Source organism: Gavia stellata, chromosome 1, assembly GCF_030936135.1.
Source record: "Gavia stellata isolate bGavSte3 chromosome 1, bGavSte3.hap2, whole genome shotgun sequence".
In the NCBI taxonomy this organism is placed as follows: domain Eukaryota; kingdom Metazoa; phylum Chordata; class Aves; order Gaviiformes; family Gaviidae; genus Gavia; species Gavia stellata.
This window is the reverse complement of record NC_082594.1, coordinates 64849504-64875858: the sequence shown is the minus strand read 5'-3', so window position 1 is coordinate 64875858 and position 26355 is coordinate 64849504. Positions and strand designations below refer to the sequence as shown.

Genomic DNA, 26355 nt, shown 5'->3' with positions numbered 1-26355 from the left:
CCCAGGCCGCTGGGGATGCTGCCGTGGCCGCTCGCCTTGCCCGGCCTGGGGACCGCGGTGCCGGGCCCCAACCAGCTGCCGCGCCCCTTGCTTTGGAAGCGGATTTTTCACAGAAACGAGGAGTTTTTTTCTTGAGCCGCCTACAGCCCCAACTGCAGACCAAGCCCCACGTTGGGAAAGAGCTCTTTCCACAACATTCCCCAAACTGCTGACCCTAAGGCGGGTGGAGGGGGGGTGTGTGCAGGGGGAGGGGAGCGGGCACCAGTTACCGGGAAAACCTGGAGTGGATGGGAGCGCGGTCACCATCCAGGCGAAGAGCCGGAATGAAAGCGCCGGTAAGAGCAGACGAGCGAGGGGAACCGACTGCTGCCCTTCCCATCCAGGAAACAAAAGGACAATGCAATAAACACGGCCGTGTTAACGTGTCCGCGGCGCACAGAGGAGAGGGTGCAGTTCTGCGATGTGTTTGTCGACGGGTGGTTAAAAGCTTGCCTTACTTTAATGTTTAATCTGCACGCGTATTTATTTTTCCTCTTTCCCGTAAGCTTCTAAACGCAGACCACAGGGAGAAGAGCTGTGGGGAAGCTCGTTGAGATTTAACCTCCCTGCGGGAGGCGAGGCTGACTTCCCCACCGCCCCGCTTCCAGGGAAGCGTGCGCGCCTGCTGCGTGCGCCCGGGGCTCCCGGGGGATGGCTGTGGCCAGTATCGGGCCGAGGCGGTAAGGGAAAAACCCCGGCCAGCATCACCAGCCGGCAGCGCGCAGGCTTAGGTACCAAGACCAGGGCTGCGGGTGGACTGCGCTTGCGGCAGGCGAACTGGCAAAGTCACAGCGTGGGGAAGGAGAAATCTGTCACAAAGGGCTTTGTCGGTGTAAGTCGAACCAGGTCATTAACTTCTGCAAATCTCCTGGTTTCTCTTTTGGTTTTCACTGGGATTCCACGCTGAAGTTTGTTTACGGTACGACTTCTGCCGCTGTCTGAAAAGATCACCAAGTATTGTGCCAGTGTATTTAAATTTCAGACATTGTGATTTGGGAGACTACTAGGAATTTCACGTTTTACAGAGAAACACATACGTATGCCAGTTAAAGGAAACTGTGAGCAGAAGCGAGATTATTTTAGCACAGTAGTAATTCAGGTGGATTTGAGAGAATCTAATTTTATAAAAATTAATGGTTTGCACAAGACAGCGCTTATATAGAGTCAGCATTGTTTGCTTAGTTGTTTGCATTTTTTTAAAATTCTGGTTTTTAACTAGATTAGCCAAGGGAGAAGCTTTACTTCCTCAAAACTTCTTCAAAAAACCAAGAGAGCTTTCTAGGAATTTTAAAACAGTGGAGAATCCACAGATACCTAATATTTAGAACAGGAGAATCTCAGAGAGACAGGGTATACAAACAAGCTCCTTGTAATTACCTTCTCAATAAATGAATATTTCGATTTGTGTAAAACACGTGTTAAAAACCCAGTTTGAATTCTTCCTGAAGGTCTGTAGCAGTAGATGTGGGTTTGTGTGGATTAGTGTTTTAAGGGAAATTATTTGTATCATTTAAAGGTGGCTGGTTTTCACGTGTAGCTTGTCTATCAGTAACTTGCCTCTGCTGTAGGGAGTGCTGTGCTTTTGGAAATCTCTGTCCATATTACCCTCTCATGGCAAGAGCAAGCGAGTGCATCCACAACTGCTGTCAAAACACAAAAATTAAAAGGTTGCTTGAAAATATTGGTTCGTTTAGTTTTACTGTGTTCTGAAAGCGTGCAAATATTTAAGAATTGGAGAAACACTTGCCTTCATCTGATGTATAAATAAAATAATACTGTTACTGTTGGTTAAAACTTGTTACTTGCTGATAATTAGCCTTTGTTCTTAAATTATGACTGCTTTTTTGCTTAAAAATGTTATGAACTGTGTATGGTTTTCATTATTTATGGAGACATTTTGCACTCATTTTTCTCATATAGTGTAAATTATTTATTCCAGTATATTTATGACAGATTACACCCAATAATCATGTGACTTTTTATGGTGGATCTTAGGTCTATTGAAGTCAAATAGGAGTTTTGTCTCTATTTTGGTGGGGTTATGATTTTTACCCTTTGTGGGTAATCCTGAAATTCTTAAGTAAAATTCCCATTAAATTTAGTGGGTGTGAAATAGGGAATTTTGCTTAATTGAAAACACCAGAGTTGGGTGGGTTATCTTTGTTTTCTTTTCCGTTAACAAAATGCTCTGTAACTTGTAAATGTTTCTAGTAGTTGGTCTAGTTTTCTAAAATTGAACAGATACTGTGTGTAATGGTGCAAAAAAAACCTGAGGGTTGTTTTCCTTCTGTGTTAGTTTCTTTTGTCCTGGTTTATTTGAAGAAGTCATCAACTGTCATGCATCTACTTAAGAGTGTAATAAGGTGATTTTTGATAATAATGACACCACCTCCTCCCACCCCGCCTTCTCAATTAGCTCTTACTTTTGTGAGGGTTTTATGGTTGCACCTAAACAATAAAAAGCCTATCTTAAGAAATCTCTTCCTGTGTCTTTCTAATGGCATTTTAGATTATTGAAGACATAACCCTTGTTTCCTTTTTTCTTTGAAATTACTTTGCACAATGAATTATATTATTAAGGGGTATTTTTCTCCTCTGATATGACAACTGCCATAAAGTTTTGGTTCTCAGAGCAGCATGAGAATGTTTTATTTGGCTCTTTCTTTTACAAAACTTGTATTAATTTTTTAAATGACTTCTTAAAAGTATTAAAAGACCTATATGCTGTGTTAGAAATCTGTACATCTTTTAAAGTCTTTTTTCAATAAATTAGTTATAGTAGTTTCTCTTACTGATAAGTTCTGTGAGAACATAAAAATTAAAGCAGAAAGAACTGAACTACTTTTAATACCTTACGTAGTTTATTTCTTTTACCTCTTAGGCTTAGAATTAAAAATTTGAGGTTTTCTTGTACTACCTCTAGAAGGGCACTTCTTGTCGTTCAGATTATATTTTACAGGTGACCAAACCAAGATGGTTAGGTCTGAACCTGGCAGTGCCATTCGTGAAACACGAAATGTAAACTGAAGTTATCTAAGATTAAATTATGCCTTTGATATTTTAAATTATGTTGATTATATGGATGTCAGCTTTTTACAAGCAGATCGAATATTAAAATGTGTAACATGTATTAGACTTTTATTTTCCTTTATACTTTAAATTATGTTTAGCTATACTGCTCATAGAAAGAATGTCATGGTTACTTTGAGTCATTTAAGATAAATTGTTATAGACCAAGTTGAATGGTGGGTTTGTTCTAAAATGAACCAGTACAGTCATTGCTCAAGGCAGAGGAAATGCTTAGGTTGATGATTGCTTCTGATTACTTGATTTCTTTCAAGATAGCTACAGAGACTAACGTTCCCTTGTAAGTAAAATGGATAAAGGAATGTTTGAACAGAAAGCATTAGGACATGTTTTATATGGTGGTGGTTTTTTTTTTTTTTACAAGGGGAGAATAACATGGGTTTCTTTACACTTGATTTACTATTATTTTTAAATAGCATTAATTACACTGGAATGCTGAAGTGGTTTGAAAGTTGAAACACAGCAAGCATCCACAGAAAAATTAAGCTGGTTAGTGTATGTAATCTAACTTTCTTCCCTATTCAGTAGTTAAATGGCAACACAGACATCCAGGTATCTTCTGTTTATATTACATTTTCTCTAAAGCACCATTAATGTGTTTCTTTTTAAAGTAATAAACACATAAAGAAATGGCTCTATCTGGGGTCTGTTTTTTTCCCCAATTTGTTGGGGTATAGTATGCTTTTGTACTGGTCGTCCATATGTTTTCTCTTTGTGTCTAGCTGTGTTATGTATTAGTTATGATATACTTCGGAGTTTGTGGAAGTTTTAACGTTGTGTTGGCGCAGTGTGTGTAATAGCAATTTCAAGTGAGTATAGTGGCTGATTAGGACGTGTAATTAGGAGGGTTTCACAACTCTTCATCTTTTTTGTTGTCGTTTCTTACAATGTTTGCTTAGAAACGATCTGTGTATACATGGAAATCAGTAGCATCCTGTGAGTTTTTAGAAGAGGGTGTAATGACACCAAAGTTCAGTTATGTTTTGTTTGTGTGTCTGTTGTCTGGCATGTAGTTATTTTTAAAGTTTTTGTGTGTCTGGATGTAGGGGGTCAAGAGTGGCAGCCTTGAAAAGCCGAGTTCAGCTGAGCAGTCCCCTTGCTTGTTGAAAAGGCTGGTTTTCCTCCTGCAACCCCTTTCCAAAGGAAAACTTTTTTTTTTTTTAACTGGTGTTTGTCTCGGCTGCCTTTAGCTATCCAGCATGTGGGCATCTTGGGTTGGTCCTCCAGGCGCTCTCAAGAGCCAGCAGCAGTAACAGGGCCAGCAAGGGTGACTGCTCCCACCTCTTTTAAATACAAGTTAAAAAGTAGCATGAATTTTCCCCTACATCTGTCAGCTGTAGAGGAAACCAGGATTGCTGGTTTAGAATGTATTTGCAGTTTCCACACAAATTCAGGTAGGATGAGTCCCTTAGTTGTAGGGTTGTTAAGGGTTTGTATTTAAAGCAAGCTTTTAAGGCTTAGGTGTTATAAGCCTGATCCAAAACACAGAGTGATCAATGTAAAGATTGCTTACATCTTTACCGAGGCTCACCTAAAAAATACGCTTCATGGTGTGTTAAAGTGCCAACACGTATCGTAACGTTTCAGGCTCACTCAAATGCAGTAGTGTGCAATCTCTGCTGTGTTGCCGATTAGACAGTAATGAATAACTTTCCTGAAGAGTAGGTATGATCACAGCGACTAGTCTGGTATGTGCATGCACGTTGGCATGGAGTTGTGCTATTGCTTGGTAGCTGGGGTGAAAAATGAGCCACTAAACTAGCACTGTTTAGGAAAGATGTTCAATCTGGTCATGAAAAATCCCTTTGGAAATCGATTTAAAAGACCAAAGACAACACTCAGAGTTCTGCTACTATACAGTTTTTTTTACTTCCAAAATACTTTTTTTTTCAAAATGGGTGTTCTCAATTTTTCATCAGTCACGATGGCCCAAAATTGTGTATAGGGGTATCAAAAATAGTAATTAAAAATCCAGTTCTTGTACATAGTGAAGGGCAATACAGTCTGGAAAGAGGTACACTACAAGTTAACAGTGGGGAAATACTTTCCAAAATAAACTTCTTTAATACTAGGGTGAGGGTTTTTTTTGTTTTCAAATCCAGATTTGCCTGTCTCAGGTGAATAAAAGTTACTTTAGAGTGTGTTTTTTACCTGGATAAATCAATCACAGAAATAGTTACAAGAAAAAAAAAAAAAACCACAACCGCTACCCAGACCTAAGCCCCCACCTCTGATGGCAACATCTACATTGCAGAAGAGTAATGCAATAGCTTGATTCCATAGATTAGGAATGATTCAGTGTTTTGTTTACATTATTTGTCAATCTCTTCAGCATCCTGGAGGAGAACACTTCCTTCCTGGCAGATGGCAGCCCCAGGGCCATGCACCTGCTGTTACAAGCGCTACACACTAGTAATCTACCCCAGCATCACTGTTGACAAGAGGCTAATGATTGGAGACTGTTTGCCTGACAGCCTAAACAAAATCGGAACATATTTGTCTTCGCCGAGGGTCTGAGAGATCTTAGGAAGGACGGTCAGGACGGTGTACCAAAGAATTACAATGGAATTTAATCTAGACCTCTTTGGTAGTGTTTGCAGTGCGAGCCACTGCTAAGGTAGTGATGCTGCAGAAAGCGAACAATGTCTCAAAGAAGGGATTTTCTGTTTTTCCAGCGGAGCAATAGCCAACTTTAATGTTAATAGCTGTGTGTCGATGGGAGGAAGGCTGGCATGATTTAGCTGGCTGTGCCACCGTCCTCTGCAGCAGAGGCTGCCCTTGCTGGAAGCAGGGGGTCGGATGTACTTGCGCAGGGCTCTGTCTTGTGCTGGTAAATGAGGCCAAAGCGGTGTTAGAAAGTCAGAATGTCTCTTTTTAATTGTTTGAGTGGTGTGTTTGGTGCTTGCATAATGCATTCCTGTTTCAGTCATTTGATTTGTAGTATTCTATGTTTTTATGATGTCATTAGACCAGGATCTCTTATTTTATCTTTTGTTCATTTCTCTTATGTGTTTGTGTGTTTGCTTTTCTTCTTTGAAATGAGTGTGGGCGACGTTTCTATGGGACGCTACCCAAGGCAAGGGTATCTTTGAAGTAGGCCAGGATGTTCTTTGCTAAATTTAAAAACTACCCAAATATTACCCAGAGTTTGTAGAGTATTAAGCAGGATTACATGACGCACGGATTAGACATTGTTGAGCAGCTTGGTTTTGTTTGAAGGGGTCAGAAATGGAGGCACTGGGGCTTTAGTGTGATGCCAAAATAGCAAACTTGCTGATGCCAGAAACAGCAGAAGTTTCTTAGAAGCAGTAGAGCACAGTGGAGAATTTTCCAAGCTTTTCCAAGTGATACTTAGTAAAATTTGTTTGATACATGCCGTGATGATGAGTGTAAGGTATGAAACTCATTGTTCTATTGGGTCTCAATTTCCAAATGTGTTTCACAGATACTTCAAAGTAGACTAAGAACAACACTAAGTACAATTTGAGATACAGGACTTTGCTCCTTTTCAGTCAAAGACAAATCAATAAATCATTCCAGTAACAGTGGGAAAATCCTGTCAATGAAATAACATCTAAGCAGTTTCAGATTTGCCTCTTGCATTGTGTCCTCCCAGGCAGTATATTATTTAAAAACAGTGTTTAAGACAGGCCTAACCCCTCATTAAATTGGGTACCATTATAAAACTAATGTCTGGAATGAGAATTAGAAAATTTTTTTTTTTTTTTTGGAACTAGGCTTTTGCTCACCAGAAGTCACAAGATAGATTGAACAAGGTATCTGACAGTCTTTTGGGGGAGAGTTAGGCTTAACTCTTACATAGGAGACAGTAGTGTTGAACAGTTGCTCCAAAACAAGAAAACAATAATGATGCTAGTTTAGTCTGCCTTCACTGATGGAGGTAACTGAGGCTATAAAAAGTTATTTGCAGTAACTGGTAATGCTACATTTTAGCATTGTTTAAAAGAAATAAGAATAGAATTGACGAATGGATGCGAACCTCATCAGTTTTCTAGTTAATGCAAAACCCTTCTACATCACCTAGTCGACTGCTTCAACTACCGTGGTCTCTCCAGAGCTTGAATTATTGAGAAGTTACGGTGTGAATTTCTTCTGTAGTCTTTTTACCAGTTTCTCTGATACTGATTTTTTTCAAAAACTGTAGTGAGTGGTTTCAGTTTACTTTAAAAGGCAGACCAAATGTCAGGGGACATGTCTAACCAAAATTTTCACTGATACCCAAAAAAGTCTTCTTGCATGGGAACTGTGAGATTTGGATCTGGAAGGCTGAGGTGAAATTCTTCTGTCAGGCAGTTGCACTCAGTTGTGTTGTGACAGCATTTGTTTTTACAATGTAAACATTTGGAAAAGTTTATAGGAGGGTGGACTTGCATCTTTTACAACAGGTTTCAGTCCTAAGCAATTATTTCTGCCAAAATTAATGAAATATAACTTTAATAACACTGTCTCTTTTAACATAACAAAAAGAAAAGTTACACTCTTGTTGTAACAATCTTGTAAAGAAACTATTGATAAAGACTTGTGATGGTGATTAATATTAAAGTTCTTTGTGAACTATGAAAAGTCACTTTAATTATTTACAACCGATTAGTTTTGATGTAGCTTAAAACTCTGAACATTTGTGTTTGGATTTGGAATCAAACTTGTATAACTTAATGCAAGGGTACATAATTCACTCAGAGGTGAAGCTACAGAATTAGTGTTCATGACTTTAACAATAGTTACAGAGAAATGACTATGTGGAAGAGCATTAGGAATAAACATATATGTATGGTCCTGCGGCAAAGAACACTTGAGAGAATTGGCCATAAACTTAAAATGGTTAGTACTTACGACTTTGTAATCCCAATAGTCTAGCAGTTAACTCTCACAAATACCAGTGAGAGATTCTAACATGCACTAATGAATGCTAGGATAACATTGCTTTCTCTTGGATAGCTGCAGACAAGTAACTTAATAGACTGTTCTGTTTTAATCTTGAAATGTCAAATGAAAATCCTGCCAAGATAAGCTTTTAACTTTAACCATAACTGGTGTCTTTTAAATAAATAGTAGATTGTGTGGGTTCCAAATAAATCGGTGGTACTCAGTTGCTGAGTGTTAGCCAATAGGATGATTTCCAGATACAAATGCACCAATGTATTTCAGCACTGTAAATGATTTCTAGTCCCGGTCCTCTCTTAGTTTAGCGTCAATTGAACATTCATGCTAACAGAAAAAAATTAAAAGCTTTGTAAGGTACGGTAACATTAGATAGTGCATCTCTTATTTAAAAAAAAATAGTCAGACCTTGGTAGTAGTGAAAAAGCTGGATTTCTTTATTATTGATTTTTAGTAGAACTAGTATTCAGCCCTCAGGAAATAAATTGAAGGACTTTTATTTTAATAGATGTATACTTGACTATGCTAGGAAGCGGAAACAATAGACTTGGATCTTGCAGCTTGAGTGAGCACGGTCAAGCTGGTGTGACTGAATGCAGAGGGAGCTGGTCAGTGCTGTGAATGAGCTACGTAAGAGGTTTAGTTACCACGCTGCTGTTTAGAGTCGTCATGAGAGGTCATTTAAAGAGTATTCTGCGAGTCTGAAATTATTCCCTAAGTCTTGAGTCTGCTTCATCGGTCATGAACACGGCAAGCTTTAACTTGCCATACTGGCCATGTGGATGCTATGTGGTCATATTAAGAGAAAATACTGCAACATTTTGTATTCCTCTCACTCCTCAGTGGATGTTTTCCATTTTCTTTGTACTCTCAGATTGGCTGTTGTCGCTTTTACAAGGTGATAACTTTTCAACCATACTGTTTTAAAAAACATAGTGAGAGTTAGTTACATGATATTTTTGGTCATGTAGACTCAGGCTTGTATTCTACTTATTTTTACTTTGCCAAATAATATAGTTGTATTGATTTTTACTAATAATTGCCATATCATTATAGTGCAGCTTGCTCTGTTTCCTTAAGCACAGGAGAAACAGAATGCTGAAGTGTTTTAAAAAAAAAAAAAAGTACTGGGACTTTAGAACATGTACCTGGGAAATAGTGAGCTCTTTTGAGGATTGATGCATAGGAGACAACTTTAGACTCTCCAGCCTGAGCATAATGAAGTGTATACATCTTGTCCTTAGTCAGGTATCTTAACTCAGAAGATGTTCTTAGCATTTCTTGTTAGTTTGCTTTAGATCCCAGTGCCTTTATCAGGCACTGATTTTTTGCTTGTCTTCTTGAGGTGTTTTCCCAGCATTTTGTAAAGGGCTACCTGAGCAGCTGACGCTTCTTCATTCCACTCTGGAGGCAAAGTTCTATTAAGTTCTGCTTAATAGAGCTTAATAGTTCTATTAAGTTCTGCTGAAGATGGCAAAACAGTAGACAAATAAGTCTTTTATTGAAACTGTTAAATTAGTCTTTGCAATCTTTTTTTAATCATGTAAACCAGTTGTTTTATTGGACTGTGAAGTGGCTTTATCTTACTCATTAGTGTAGCTGTGTTTTTGTGTGTGTGTACCCAAGTAAGATCTTCATTTTGCTTATGTAGTCAAAGAAACATCTCACATTTTGGTAAGTGGCAAGAAGATATGGACTCCTTATTTGCATCAAATATAAACAAAGCAAATTCTTACCTGGAAGCAGGAATAAAGTGTATTTGATACATGGAAACCTGTTATCTCATCAGCTAAAAAAAGCACCGTGCTAAAAACAATTATATTTGGTAATTTTCAGTTAATCCAGGAGCAGGAAACACTTGTTTAAATTCCATGATTTAGTTTAGGAAAAACATTGGAAATAAGTGGTACCCATATTAGTACGGGATATAGCATACCAGGGTTATGAGTGTAACTGTCGGAGTGAACAGCATTGCTATCTGTCTTGTAAGTTTGAAATTCTGTTTCTTCATTGGACCAGATGCTAACGGAGCTTTTTTCCTAGTATGTGTGTTTGTCTTGGTGTATATAGTAGCATATTTCTTAAACTTCTCCTCTGCTTCTGTAATGTGGTAACTTTTAATTTGGCAGAGGTTTCCATGATTTTTCATAGCAGTGATGAGATATTAATAGGGAGGCTTGGACCCATTTCTCTTCTTTCTCATGGATTGTCTTAGGTCCATTTTTGGGCCATTTGTGACCACATAATATCTTTCTGGAATAGTAATAATTAATTACTTCAATGAATTTTTTCAATGTACTTTAATTAAAAATAGCTACTGGAAATAAGGACCTCTGATACAGTATAAAGTAGTCTGAGGACAGTAATTTGGAAAGCTGTGATGTGGAGGAACCAGTCATTTACAGCCTGTTCATATTGGGTTTATTTTATATGTGTTTTATGGAAATGGTAAAGTGATTTTGCCCAAGTTTTATTCCTGCTGTATAGGGTAGTGTACCTGTGGTCTCTTGTCTCAAACATAGATTGAATCTGGCTTTTTTTTTTTTACTTTAAGAGACTTTTTTGATGACAGTTGGAGAGGCTGAGGCATCAAGGTGGAAGATACTGTCAAAACTGTTGTGCCTTTTATTAGTGCCTCAGGTTGGTTGGCTGGTTTTTCCTCCTCACAAATGGGTATCTTGTGATGGCTGCAGAAAAGTTTTGGTAGGAGTGTTTGGCACAGATGGGATGGGATTATTTGCAAGCTGAGGGAGGATATTCCAGAGGAGGCCATTTATCCATATTTTCCCTAACAGGTTTTGTGGAATTCAGCTATGCTGGGCTCCTATTTTGGTCTGATGGACACAAGAGTATAATTAAAAGGCAGAAATATCTTTGTTTGAGGCCACAGGATGACCACAGGACTTCAAAATCTTAGGGGACCTTAATGTAGGTGTTCTGAGTGAAGCCGCTTAATGCCTTCTGTGTTGCAGATTCCAACTCAAGTGTCTCTAGTATGTCCTAAGGGTCCCATGTTCCTGGTTTAGATTTCCACATGCATGGTGGGGTTTTTCATCTTCTAGCCTGTGTTCTTGCACTTTACGTAGAACTGAGGGGTTTGACCCAGTCTGTAGACACCTGATTTACACCTTACTAGGAGCCTACCAAAACAGCCCTCTTAAAATAAGGATCTGGCTTCCGTAAGTAGTCTGGAAGGACTACTGGAAGGATATGGATGCCTTTTAAGTATTGAAAAGGTGGGTCAAAGTCAGACTTGGAGATTGGCACAAACCTGTCTTCCCTGACTGTAGAGGGATCCTATACGCTTGGCATAAATGGAACATGTCACTGCCAGAGGTCTGTGGCTTGTGAGAGCAAACTTGCTGTGTGGAGTCTATTTTAAGCAGAAGGACTTGAAATGAGACTGATATTCATATGTGGATCAGCTGGCGTAGCTAAGTATTCCTGCCTGACCTGGACTGTACTCTAGTTAGTTGATGATGTATTGTACTTGTTCAGTAAATGTGAAATTAAAAGGGATTTGTGTTTTCTGTAGCTATGCAGCTGCTGCACTGTTGGCTGAACGCTTTTCAATATATTGCCTGGTCAATCACAATACGTGAAATATGCAATGGTATCAGGCCTTAGCACTTGGAAGCAAACTTGGGCTTTAAAGGCACAGGTGCCTTGGGGGAAATACTGGTATTTTGCAAAGTATTTCTTCATGCGCGTTGTCTGTGATCTTTCCTTCTTTTTCCCTTCTTCAGAGTGTCCTTCCAGAACAGCATCTGACCTTTATAAAGTCTCACCTACTGCACAGGAGGTATCCTACAGGAAATTATAGTTCCTTAACGTGACATCCTGAAGTGTTCATCACACCTATTTGAGATGTGCTAAACAGCTTTAAAGAGCTGGGATGCTGGCAATAGGAGAAAATACATGCAGGTCTTTATGTGCTGGAAAGTCTCCTTGGAGTCGAGGGGAATTCTCTGCTGAGTATCGTGGGACTAGAGCCAAACTCTTAAGTGACAAAGGTGGTTTTTAATTCATTTTATAGGAACAGTCCCAGGAACATAATACAATTTCCAAAAGATGACACTGTCAGTTATATAGTCTTGTAGTCAGATATATTGCTATAAGTAAAACATATTTTTTTCAAAAATGCTATATGAGGTACTGGTGAGCCTTTTTAAGAAAATTAAGTGTCACTGGTTGCTTATAAACATATTTACTGGCAATAAATCAGGGGAGCCATAAAACAAAACAAAGACACCTGTATGAGAGCACTTGGGAGAGGAGGCGAAAACAGAACTGGTAAAACAGTACAGTACAGCTCTGTTTGTGTAAATATTTACTGAGAGCTCTTGTAATTACAGAAGAAAGTTCATCTTGCTCTGGAGTTAGCAATATTGGACATAAATGATGCTAATTTTTTTTGGTCTTTTTTTTAAAAGTCTCTGAAGTTTTGAGAAGAGTGCTGTGAAAGCACACTCTGCTCTGACAGCATAGTATTTTTTATATTTTAACAAAGAAATATTTTTTTCATGGGTAAGGTAACATTTTGTATTGCAGGTCTCACGGCTGCAAAACCATTAAAGAAGTGCTGTTTTCTAAGCTGAGATTCATTGCAAGTCTCAGATATTCTTGTTCCTCAGGGCAGGTAAAACTTGGCATTTTGCATTCACCTTCCTTAGCCGCCTTTCTTAAAAGTGAAGCTTTAGCACCTGTTTGGTCTTGCAGAGCTAATGACTGTGGGCTTGCTTCGCTCTATTTGTGCAGTAAACTATTAGATGGGGAGGATTCAAGGCGCATTCAGCGGAGCTGGGAACAAGCTCATTCATTCAGTACACTCTTGTGTTTCTTGCTTGAGAAAGAAAGTAAAATATGAGTAAGACAGAGGAGGTAATTACTCTATGTGCTTTCTGCTATCACAAGTTATTTTATGACCAGCTTCCAGTTTTCAAACTGGTGTTCTCAGAAGATAAATTTTAACCACCAAAATTACTTTTCTGAACAGTTTACTAAGCTTTTTGCCTGTGCTTTCCAGCAGAGTATCAGTTAGCCTCCAGGAGTGGTATGTGGTTGATATTTATGATGCCCATGTGACAAAAATACATTCTCTCCTTTCATGTCTTAACATAATACTAGCTTCTGTATGCAATACAAGCCATAGCAGCTTCACAAAGAAATGCTAATTTATCTCGAGATTAAATTCAGAGCAGGAAGTTACAGGTGCCCCTGTTTGTTTTAAAAATGCAACATAAAAATGTTTTTTTATTTTTCTAGCATTTCTCAGAAATGTATTTGATGTAAGGGAGAATACAATCCAGTTTGTAAATAGGAAATCTACAAATAATGTTCTTTGAGACATTGTTTTGCTTTGATTACTAAGGTGTTTGTTTATTGAAGGAATAGTAGGGAATGTCTGCTGGGGGATTGTGTTAGAGAAAGAGTGGCTGTTTTCAAGGAGACTCAGTGGGTTGCTGCAGACTGGTAAGTATTAAGGCTGAAGCGGACGAAGGTGTTGAAATCAACAGGGACAGGGCACCTCGATAAACGTGTGAATCTGGCTTTCAGACAGTATCCACCGTGCCAAGCGTAGCTGTGGGTTGCAAGCCTACAGTTCCACGGAAGTTAATGAGAGCTTGGCTCATGGCTGTTAATGAGCTGGCTAGGAGGACTTTTATAAACATGACGTGGAGAGATGATCATAGCCCCGTTGTGTAGCTGAGAAAAGGGTAAGATGTTTTGATCGTTCTCTGTGCAGTTGTTACAAAGTATTTGCTTAAACTCAACTCTTGGTTTTGGGCGGGATCTGTCTCCCAAGTTCTATGTCTGAACTGTGGGACCAGGACATTTTCCAGGCCCTGGGTTCATGGCATGGACACTCCAGTCACCTTCTGACTGCGCGGAAGGTGACAGAAAAAGGTCCAGGTTTGCATCATCTCCCAACCCCCATCCTGTCCCCTGATACTCATCTGGGGGGGAAGCCCAGCCTCAGGCAGGGAGGGAGTCCCTGGGCACTGCGGTGGGTTCTCTGGAGGCTTCCCGTGATAATCTTGCTGACAGCTCAGGACTTCAGGGCTATCGGCCAAGCCCACTTGCCTCATTTCAGGTGTAGCCATAGTCATTTCTGAGTATCTTAAATTGTGAGTTTTCTTTCTACCTAAATCTATTTCTAAAACTGAGTTTATGTGTTTTCATTTTGTGTTACATAGATTACACTTAACAGATGCCACACGTGTAAGGAGTATAGATGAATACAACAAGACACACAGATGATTATAAAATAGCAACTGTAATACTCTAATGAGCAGAAATAGATCTGTAAATGTTTTTGGCCAGCGATAAGCTAAACTTTTAATTCGAACAGTCAGAAATAATGTTCCCGCAGAAATATTTTTAAGGCTTAAAAAAAATTGTTCACAGAAAATAGGTAGTTTCTTATCTTTGTGTTGTGCAGTGTGTCCGCGACAGCATACTGAACCTGGCAATTGCTGGTGGCTGGGTGTTGCTAGCCGAGTAAGTACCAAGGTGTGTTGCAAATGAAGTGAAGGAACATGCTCAGGGGTGATGCAACGAGCAGTAGTTTGCTCTGCTTGGAGGAAAACCTGCTGGTTATGGCTTGAGCAGCACCTGGGAGCCGTGTCCCTAACGCATGATGAACTGGTAAGCCTGTGCTTTGGGTTTAGATCCCCCTCATCATGAAAGGTTTGTAAGTGGTCTGGTAGTATGAGGAAGTTCACCTTTTCACAAGGTTTTGTTGTAATAGCTTTTTCTCACAAACTTAGTCTTCCGAATTTTTTGCAGTGTTGTTTCCAAGCACTTTTCTGGAGTGGGGTTTTTTGTTGTTGTTTTTAGTTCTTGTACGTGTTGCTGACAGGAGCAATACATCTGATAAGTCATAATCACAATTCTATTCAGTTAATTTACTGTGGTTAGTAGAAAAATATCTTGTGCCTGTGTGCATGTACAGTGCCTGGAACTATAGGCTCCACTAATAGAGGTTTCTAACAACAGCAATATAAAATCCCCAAAGTTTACAGAATAAAAAAAGCCTTTAAAATAAGGACACTCTGGCTTTATTCATGGAAATATTTTACTTTTTTTTTGATCCAAAAGTTTGTATACAGAAGCTTGAATTATTGTGTAAGTGGAATTAATAAAGCAAAAAGGTTAAGGGCTTAACGTTATTTGTGCTACTGTATTAACAACTCTGAACTATGAGACCTAGTTTTAAAAGAACAGGGGTAACATTATGTGTAACAAGATTAATAGCAGAAGTGAAGTATGTAGCTGTTCAATGACTCAGTAATGATACTTCAAAAGATACAAAATCGAGAAAGTAAACTCTTCTTACATTTTCTAAGCAATATTACCCAAAATGCATCAGCTCATTCTTCTTTCAGTGTGAGAAAAGGATCCTAACCTGATTTCATGGAAAAAAACTCTTTAAACCTGGACAGAACAAACCTCAAAAAAAACAGAGGAAAAAGAATCTTCTTCCTGTAAACCTACCGAGAAAGATTTGGTTAAAATAAAAATAAATATTGAGCACCTATTAGGAAATTATGTAAAAAGAGAGTACCTCTTTTTCTCCTCTTTTTTTGTCCTAAAGAGCAGACTTTAAGTAAATGGCCAAAATAAAGTAGTGATGTTTGTCGAGAAACACTGGACATCTGTGGATACTTTTTTCATCTTCTCACAGAGAGTTTTTCTTTCCCTCTACTGCAGTCCACGTACACAGTGCAACTGATTTCCCATCAAAGTGTTAGAAACCTTTTCAGGTAGCATATAGCGTAGTAGTTCTCCCAAGAATCCCGCAGAAACTGTTGGCCAGCTGTACAGGGCTTTTCATCCTAGTTTTGCAGGATTGTATAGAAATGCTTGGGCACTGTGTTTTTGAGCCTTTCTATTATGCTCACAGGTTGTAGATAGGAAACGTCTATATGGGGAAATTGCAGTTCCTGTTGCTGCGTATCTCAATATATAGAGTAAAGGAAGGGCAACATATGATCATATATGGACTGTGAGTCTTAACTGTACGTGGGAATTAAGACTTCAGCTTTATTGGGGGCATTAAGCTAACATGTGGCAGGTTCAGAACAAGCAGAAGGAAATAATTCTTGCACCCTGTAGTTCAGGTGTGAAACTCCAGGCTACAGGGTACTAAAGGTTTCCATGAAGGGAGGTGAAGTGCAGGAGGTCCTTGATGGGATCATAAGAAGCTAGATGAGAATTTGGGGAAGTATCTCCGTATGCTTGTTTTGGTTTTTACAGTCTTGCTTACGCAGCTGCTTTTGATCCAATGTCAGAGAGAGGAAACTGGATTAGAAGAGTATTTAGCCTGCTTCAGTGCAGCTGTTTTGTGCTGTATTGCTCATTTCACTAAATGGTTTTGGGGAGGTTAGAGGGTGGTGGTGTCTTTTCATCACAGAACATGAAGTTTGCAACTTCTTGCCTAGCTTCCACCTTTGCCTCGCTCCTCTATTACTGGCTGATTCACACTGACAATGGCGAGAACACTAATGATTTCTAGAAAAGCATTGGCAGGAATTGAAAATCATCCTTCAAAATCTTTTTCTGTCTTACTACCAGATGCTCAGAGTTGTAAGTGAGGGTGTGACAACAAGAGAAAGCAGTAGGGGAAAGATTGCTGTCCCGTGCATGCCAGGTTGTTCCTCTTAGCCCTTCCCTGCTTTCTTTTTCTCTCCCCTTGTATCTCATGTCCAGAGAGATGCTGCTTCTCACAGAAAGTCCAAAGGTTGCAGCAGCCAGCCTAACGTTTAATGTACGACCATCCACTGCGTTTAGATGCATAAATGAATGTATGTAATGGCAGGGGTGTTTCAGTCTCCTTGGTAAGCAGTCTGAAAGTCAGTTTGGAAAACAGGCAGGTAGTTGACTCCGAAAGTTGAGGAGAGCCTCATGTTTTAAAACATGCTGCTCTCTGGAAGATAAATGTCTTCCTTTAGGATGGAGGAATGCTCCAGTCTCCATAAAGACTTTGTAAATCTGAAACCTCTCTTGATATTAGGTGCCTAAGCCCTTTTGGTAATGATGGAGGCAGGGATTAGTCTTTCAAAGAGTGCCTGGATGAAGTGTTTTTGTTCCCCTGGCCTCAACGTTTATGTGGCTAGAGCACTCACCCAGGACTGACCAGCAGCATCTTAGCCATATATTCTTTGGTAGAGTGCTCTTGTTCTTTCTTACTGAAGCTGTTTTCATGGAGTAATTAGATACCCACTGCAATGGAAAGGGAGAATTAACGTGACTTCCCACAACTTACATGAGTCCTTATCCCTGTTCCCATGAATATTTAAATTTTTAATATAAATAATTCTTCAATTTAATCACTGGAAAAGATTGCTTTTTCTCCCAAGTGAGAGAGAGAAAAAGCATGCTTTTAAGCTCTTTGAGAGCACTCTAACACTGTGTGTTCAGGCATGTGGATGGAGGTAACTACATGGTTCAGAAGAAGCTATTGGACTGTGGTATTGGCCATTGATATCTGGAATGGCAGTCAGGTTCTTTCTTGTGGGTCTAACCAGAATTCTGATTATACTTCCCCCCTCTCCTCCCCCCCCTCCCCATTACCTGCCTGAAATAGGTCCACCAACACTGATGGCATTTCAGTTGGCAGTTGTGTGAGAATATCAAGCTCTGCTTACAGGAGCTCTTTCTTGTCAGACCTTGTTGCCCTTGTTAATGTCTACTGATACATATTCGAAGAGGGACAAATATTCCTTTGATATCCCAGCTGAGCAGACTTCCCAGCAATTGTAAAGGTGTGTAAAAGGATATGGTCTCTGCTCCTAAAATGAATGCCAAGTCATACACCTCACAGACTTGGAGATTCTGAGCCTAACATGAAATAGGGCAGAAGGATTGATGCTTAGAAGTGCCCATTTCTTCTCCTTGACTGTAAGGAGCTAGAACGACTAGCTCCTCATGGGGTGAGTAGGTCAGAGATGTAGTAGTACGCATTAGGGATGGCAGAATTTAGGTGAGGATTGCGTAGTGTATGTGGTAGGGGCAGATGTGCTAACGCATTTGGTTTTGTTGTCTCCGAAGATGGGGTTGGTAGGTAGTTCAGTGTATTAGTCACCAATCCCTTCCTCCCTCACCCTTCATCACTTGTAAGGTGAGCATGTTGTTTTGCAAAAATTCTGTCTCTTAAGAAACTTCCAGCCTCACTGTGTATGCAAAGCGGTGTTGCTGGAGTTTGCGTGTTGCTGTCAGCCTGTTCCTGGGAAGAGCTATGCTCTCTCAGTGGTGTGGTGGAAGGAGCTGTAAAACTCAAGCCAACTGCCTAACTGAGGCCACGTTTGCAGTGTTGGGTTTTGAATCTGCACTGATAAAGGAATGGTGTGATGGTTGTAAGGTGGGAGGCAATTCCAGTTGCTTGGTAATGGTCATCAACCAGTAACAAGACTTTTTGTTCCACAATGGTTAAATCTTGTGCATGTGAACTGTCAAGTGGCTCTTTGGCTGGCTGCCACAAACTAATCTTTTCAGTGGCAAGTCTTCTATATAGTTTCCACATCTGCTTCTCTCTGTGTGTTTCTGTCCCTGTTACAAACTCTCAAGGGAAGGCCAAAAGGACTAGATGTTTTTTTCCTAGCATTTTGTTTGCTCTGAGAAAGCAACTTGATTTTGTTTAATTTCATTCAACATTTTTGAACGGTTGTATACCCAACTTGCCAGGGAGAGAATAATTGAACCAAATTTTGGGTAGTACTATGTTGAGTTTTCTTGTCTAATTTATTTTATCCCTAATCATGGGATTAAATCACATCTATACAAACTTGTTTAATAGTACACAGTGGCTATAGCTCTGAAATTAAGAGATATAATAGCAACTGTATTAAATTAATTCTGGAAAAATGAGCATGTCTAGTTTCTTAATGTTAAATTTGAAGTGCCTATTTTTATTATAATTGATATGGGAGATGTATTTCTGGACCAGCACTTTAGCTATAAATTCATTATAATTACATTTGTAAGTTTAATCCTTTATTTTCCACATAATTACATTTTAATGTTCAGTTATTCATAATACAAAATCTATAAGAACCCTGACAAAATTATATGAAACACAAATTATATCAAATTCTGAAATCAACTAAGCGTAGCCCTCATTGTCATCCCTACTTCTACTGTAGATGCAGCTGTTTTAACTCTAGTGTGAGACTGCAGATAAAATACGTGTTAGTCATGCAAATATATGGCATCAAATACAAATCACTTTGATTTTTAGTATATTTGGATAAAAGCTGACACTCGTTATAAATTGTGGGGATTTATCCATGCCATCAGATGAACATTTTAGCCTCTCGTGTGTATGCTAGGACAATAAAAAAAAGTACTTGCAGGTGTTGACATGCAGCATCTTTTTCCAGATAATCCAGTGTTTTGTTTCCCACCTTAAAAGATAATATTTTTCATCATGGTTATCTTAATGCAATTCAAGACATTATGACTTCTAACTATTTTACAAAAGAGTTAAAAGTACTATAAAGCTAATTTTAATATAGGTAACTGTGGCCACAAAATCCCTACTTTACTACTTTAACGAAATTCAGTGATTATTTTTTTTTTTGCTATCAGTTATGAAGAATCTATGCTGACTTGATGCTCGCTTTTCTAAATTCATAAAACAGACATATCTAAATAACATCACGTACTGTTTCTTAGTGCAATAACATACCAAAAGAGCCTAGTAACTTGGTGCAGCATGTCTCCAATTATGATCAACCATGGCTTGTGTGTTTAATAAAAAAAAAAAAAAACACACAACAAACAAAAAAACCAACCCATGGCTTTTTAATTTCGTGGTTTAACTTTTTTTTCCCATCAAATGTGGAAAACATTTTACTTTGGATGGATATTATTCATGGGCTTTGTAAACTGTTAGAGCATACTACTTCATATTTTCCTGCAAACTGTTGGTAAGGCAAATGTTTAAGCTCTGATCGAAACCTTTTCCTGTGACGATGGCTGAGCTCAGCTTTATTTGGTATGAACAGTCCTGCTGAGTGGAGCTCAGATTCTCTGGAATTACTTGTGGAGAGCCATAGCTCAGCACATGAGTTGTTCTGTTGTCTTTAGCAGGGTTACCTATGTACTTTAATATTAAGTATAGTATTCATTAAATTGGTTAATGAGAGTCAGCTAGGTCAGGATTTGGCTCCTACTGTGCACCTCCCTGGTAGCATCCCGGGGAGCAGGCAGGCTGCATTCGCGTTGGGATGCTTGGCCAAATTTGTGACCTTACAATATGTGTGTGTGTGTGCGCATCACAGAATCACTAAGGCTGGAAAAGACCTGTAAGATCATCAAGTCCAACCTCCAACTAACACCACCATGCCCATTAAACCATGTCCCACAATGCCTTGTCCACACGTTCCTTGAACACCTCCAGGGATGGTGACTCCACCACCTCCCTGGGCAGCTTGTTCCAATGCTTCACCACGCTCTCAGTAAAGACATTTTTCCTACTATCCAGCCTGAACCTCCCCTGGCACAACTTGAGGCTATTTCCTCTTGTCCTGTCACTCGTCACTTGGGAGAAGAGACCAACACCCACCTCTCTGCAACCCCCTTTCAGGTAGTTGTAGAGCGCAATGAGGTCTCCCCTCAGCCTCCTCCAGACTGAACAACCCCAGTTCCCTCAGCCGCTCCTCATAAGACTTGTGCTCCAGACCCCTCACCAGCTTCGTCGCCCTTCTCTGGACACCCTCCAGCACCTCAATGTCCTTCTTGTAGTGAGGGGCCCAAAACTGAACACAGGATTCGAGGTGCGGCCTCACCAGCGCCCAGTACAGGGGCACGATCACTTCCCCAGTCCTGCTGGCCACACTATTTCTGATACAGGCCAGGATGCCGTTGGCCTTCTTGGCCACCTGGGCACACTGCTGGCTCATCTTCAGCCGGCTGTTGATCAACACCCCCAGGTCCTTTTCTGCGGGGCAGCTTTCCAGCCACTCATCCCCAAGCCTGTAGCATTGCATGGGGTTGTTGTGACCCAAGTGCAGGACCCGGCACTTGGCCTTGTTGAACATCATACAGTTGGCCTGGGCCCATCGATCCAGCCTGTCCAGATCCCTCTGCAGAGCCTTCCTACCCTCAAGCAGATCAACACTCCCGCCCAACTTGGTGTCATCTGCAAACTTGCTGAGGGAGCACTCAATCCCCTCATCCAGATCATCGATAAAGATATTAAACAAGACCAACCCCAAAACTGAGCCCTGGGGGACTCCGCTTGTGACTGGCTGCCAACTGGATTTAAGTCCATTCACCACAACTCTCGGGGCTCGGCCATCCAGCCAGTTTTTAACCCAGCGAAGAGTGCACCTGTCTAAGCCACGAGTCGCCAGCTTCTCCAGGAGAATGCTGTGGGAGACAGTGTCGAAGGCTTTACTGAAGTCCACGTAGACAACATCCACAGCCTTCCCCTCATCCACTGGGTGGGTCACCTGGTCATAGAAGGAGATCAGGTTGGTCAAGCAGGACCTGCCTTTCATGAACCCGTGCTGGCTGGGCCTGATCCCTTGGTTGTCCTGCACGTGCCCTGTGAGCGCCCTCAAGATGAACCTCTCCATAATCTTCCCCAGCACCGAGGTCAGGCTGACAGGCCTGTAGTTCCCTGGATCCTCCTTCCGACCCTTCTTGTAGATGGGCGTGATGTTGGCAATCTTCCAGTCGTCCGGGACCTCCCCTGTTAACCAGGACTGTTGATAAATGATGGAGAGTGGCTTGGCAAGCTCCTCAGTACTCTTGGGTGGATGCCATCAGGCCCCATAGACTTGTGAGTGTCCAGGTGGCATAGCAGGTCGTTAACTCCTTCTTCTTGGAACATGGGGAGTTTCTTTTGCTCTCCATCCTTGTCTTCCAGCTCAGGGAGCTGAATACCCTGAGGATACCTGGTCTGGCTATTAAAGACTGAGGCAAAGAAGGCATCCTACAATCCCTCCTGTAAAGAAGCCCTCAGAGACTGCAGTTCAGACCATCTCCCGTTGCTGTCAGTGCCAGGTTGGCACGGGTTTATCGCCATCAGCACCCATGCTGTCCCTCCCCACCCTCAGCCCCCGCTGCCTACATCACTGCTCCGCTTGCTTCCTGACATTGACTGCTCTGGGTGTAGGGAAGGTGCTGCTGAGGTGCAAGACTACAACCTGTGCAGGTGCCTGTAAGCTCATTTCCTATGGGGTTCCCGGCCAGGTACAATGCGCGGTGCTGGAGGATAGGGAGGGCAGTGCAGCTTGCTGGCTGGGGGGACACTTGCCTTTTCTGACCGGTCAGCTGCCTCGCCCAGGGCCATGCATCTCCTCCTCGGTGTTGGGGAGGGGCAAAGACATCTCCTGGTGGGTGGGATTCGGTTCCTTGGGCTGTGCTGTCTAATGGCCTGGCCTGATGCCCGCAGACGTACGTGTTGTTAACCTCCAGATTCAGTTGTATCAATAGGATTGCTCTTCCAGGAAAAGTTAGTGAGCGGGATCAGAGCCTTAATCGATTTGGCAGGCAGTGTGGGGAGGGGAAACAAAGGGACGAAGCCACTGAGTGATTTGCCTGCAGTCAGGGCAGAAGCCCGTGGCAGAGCTGGGGGTTCTGCGTCCGACGCCTGATCCGCTCTGGCAGTCGCGCTGCCAGTGGAATAAATTTACTAGTTCTGAAGAACCAGTGATGTGTTTTGCCATGAGCCACATGAATAGCTGTTTCTGTCTGTGTGCTTGTTAGCAGATGAGAATTACTTTTAGGAATTAAGAAAAATTTTATTCATTGCTTACTGACTTTGAAAATTAATAAGTAGATTAGATCTTCTTTAATTGACTAACCATTGTATTCTCTTCACAGTATATTTAACAAGACTCTGAGTATTTGGTAGTTTCTTAGCAATTTGTGTGTGTGTTTATTATCTGATTCATTCCCCAAGAAGCACTGGTGGAATCGGATGACTTTAAGTAGTTTTGGAAACTCAGCAGTGATCATGGATGTTTTTCTTAATAAAGCCCAAAACCAAGAGGAAACTTAAGTATCGACACAGTACTGGACTTTGTGTTTTGATTTGTGTGTGCCCGTGGAGAATGAGGTTATCAAAGAACCTATTTGTGTGCTGTAGGAATTTTGTTTAGTTCCTGAACAAAGACAATGTATACTGGTGTGACTTGCTGTGTAAGTGGAATGTTGACCTGAGACTTGAAATAAGTAAAACATAGTAATCACTGAAGTAAAAATTAACAGTGATATTAATGTATTTTTTTTCACTTTAGCACAGAACTTGCAACTTACTTCTTGCGAGTAGGCTTCCTCTGAAGGCTTCCTCTGAAGCTGACATCGCTATTATGTGGATCAAGTGGTAGCAGTAGTTATTTTTCCTTTCTTGATGCAAAGCTTATTCGAAACCCGATTCAAACCTTATTGAAGTCAGAGAAAATTGTTTCATTATTGAAGACTACTTTTGGGTTAGTTTTTGAGTTACAGGTCAGCATTATAGATTCATTGGATGACGTGTTTATTGCATCATAGGCTTTTAGGCTTGGGCCCACAGTCCCATTGTCCACCTACAAAACCCTATGAAGCAAGTTTGGAAGTGCTTTGAAGCATCGGCCACTTCACCTGCTCCAGTTTAATTCTGGCTGGAAAGTACCTGTTGTGCTGTAAGAACAACATCAGGTTTACTCAGTTGCTAATAATCCTCCCTGATGACCGCCCTAGGCTGACATACTTCTGGAAACATACTTGTGTTCTTTGCATGTAGAAAAATATCTTCCCCTGATTTCCCGATCCAAACACGATTATTTTTTAACTTTATTTGGCTTTCACTATCATGTGGCCACGTTTGGGAACCTAAATGTAGTTGTCAGGTTGGTTTCCATTTGGAGGAGGAAAGAGTAACACAGTGTCAGCATGTATCTTTAAACACTCCCTTGTTTGCCTACATGATGCATTTATCCTGCTTCCCTGAGCAGAAGTCGGAACAAAGTGGTTTGTTCAGTGGCTCTTCCTCAAACGAGGGATCTCTGCTCCCTTCTGAGAGCCATCCATCCTGCCACACGTTCTCCCAAGCAGCCTTACTGGATGGTGATAGCAGTTTTGGGGTTCCCTCGATTGCATCATAAGCCAGTTCAAGTTCTTAATTTGAAACAGCCTCCCAGCCCAAACAACGAAAGCTCGTTTTCTGAAGATTGAATGGGTAGATTTGACTTAGTTTCTGATCAGAAAAGTGGTGGCAAATAAATGGCAATGGGTGGGGGCAGTGAGATGCTCTCCTTTTGGTCTTGGCAAGCTATTAATTCATCTCAAGCTGTGTCATGAAATAAAATCCTAAGTAATATCCTAAGTATCTGATCATATAGCAGCTCCAATTGACTCCAGTAGGACTAATTCCTTGAGTAAACCTTAGCTCTGAGAGATTCTGTAGCAATTTAGCAATTCTCATATATATGCCAAAATATGTCAACCTTTGTTTTTGTGTAGACTTGAAGGAAAAGCCTTTGTATTGGTTTATCAGAGGCTTATAGGGATTGAAACTTGCACAGATAAGCGCTATACTTACTTTGACATCCAGGTTTCATATATAATTTATTTTGGTTTTATGGTCCCAAAGGCATTAAAAATATACAGGAATCCTGACTTCTTGTATCAAAACAGTCAAAATTAATGGGTTATGTCCTTTATAGACTTTTCTAAGTAACAATCTCAGTTCCCAAAGTGTTCCAAATAACTTCAATTTTTAGGAAAACTTGTGTAATACATCTTCAAACTAAAATTTTCATCTAATTTGTAAACTTGGGGACAATAACATACAACAAAAAACATTGCTATAAACTATTAAATGAACTAGACACTATTAATAGCACTTAGCATGAATGTAATGTTGCAGCCTGACGTTGTATCAGGATTTACCACTTAGTTGGCACCTTTCAAAATGAGTTCTCAATGTTTTGTCATGTAAAATTTACAGTCTCAGTGTTTTAATCACTACTGTTTGTGCATTGCTGCTTTCCAAATATAGCAAACAGGAAAAATCTACACAATAAGCAACATACTAAGGAAATTTTGATATTTTTTTTTAATGACCACATTAACAAATCATCTTAATGTTGTGAGTTAATCAATATAATAATGTCCCTTTATGGAGGTGGCACATACTACCGTTAATTCTTTGTGGTGAAAAAAACATGAAAGGAGTCAGCTGCGTTCTTTAAAATAGAATGGGTCACTTTGTAATCAGTTTCTATTTTACTGCATAATTCACCTTGACTGTTTAAAGCAGCTTTGTAGTCAGTAATCTGGAGAAGATTCCTTCCATTTGCATACCTACCCACTTTTTAAATTCTGGAGTAATAGTTGCTTAGTAAACCAAATAACTAAATTAGAAGAAGGTTCTTTCTGTACGTTGCTTAAGTTTTTAGAAGACTCTTTCCCTAAAGACAACATAGTCTCAAGAAGCTTGTTTTTAATGTCTGGAAATGGGCAGCTTTTGATAACACCCAGCTGATGAAAAAAACAGTTGAGTTTGTACCTACTTTCTGCAACCCGTTTTCCTTTCCATTGATGCAAACGGTGGCGGTCGTAACTTGAACTGGGGGATTTTGGGTTGGGTTTTCTAACCAGGTCTGTCTCCCATGGTTTGCTAGCCTGAGGAGCCACAGCTGAAAAGTTGTAAAAAAAGTAGGTGGTATTGGATTGGGGACTACTCCTTTTATTGCCTCTGCAATACCTTATGATGTATACAAATATAAAAGCAGTTATTGCATAGCTCTTTTTTTCCATGAAAACCCATTCTGAATAATCTCTCTATGGTATTTTTTGTGTTGTTTAAATCATAAATACGATTTTTCTTTTTGCAGCTTTTAATTGACCTTCTTTCATTTTTCTTTTCAGAGTGAAGGAGTTAGTTTTCTCACCATGACCTCAAACAACAGAGTACAACATTCAAAGAAGCTGCTCGGCATATACCTTTTTTGTTGTTGTTTCGGGGTTTTTTTTGTGGGGGGTTTTTTGTTTGTTTTTTTTTTTTTAACTGAAGCTGCTTAAGGTTTACTTTTTGTTGTTGTTGTTACTGTTGGTCCAGACAGTTACTTAACTGTTGTGGACTAAACTGTGCAACAGATCTGGGAGGAAGGGAAAGCAACCTGCCTAACTCATTACCTGTCCATGGCATCTACGGTATCGTTTTGCTGCTGTTTCGACAGAAGTTGGAGATGCTCTTTAGATCGTAGGAACTTTTCTGCCGGCCTCTTTAACTAATGGCCAATGCCTTCATTTCCTTTTTCTGCAAAGACAAACTGTATTTATTCTTCAGCATGTTAGGGGATTCTGTAACACCTGCTGAAGCAGTGA

The 26355-nt window shown here is 40.3% G+C and overlaps 1 protein-coding gene across 1 annotated transcript in view; it reads left to right on the top strand.

The window, feature by feature from the left end:
* Positions 1-26152, top strand: part of IRS2 (insulin receptor substrate 2) — a 31208-nt gene extending 5056 nt beyond the window's left edge. The window contains exon 2 of the mRNA XM_059815364.1: positions 25897-26152. Within this exon, the coding sequence (XP_059671347.1) occupies positions 25897-25901 (5 nt within the window). The 3' untranslated portion in view covers positions 25902-26152. The remainder of the gene's footprint in view (positions 1-25896) is intronic.
* Positions 26153-26355: the final 203 nt, after the last annotated feature.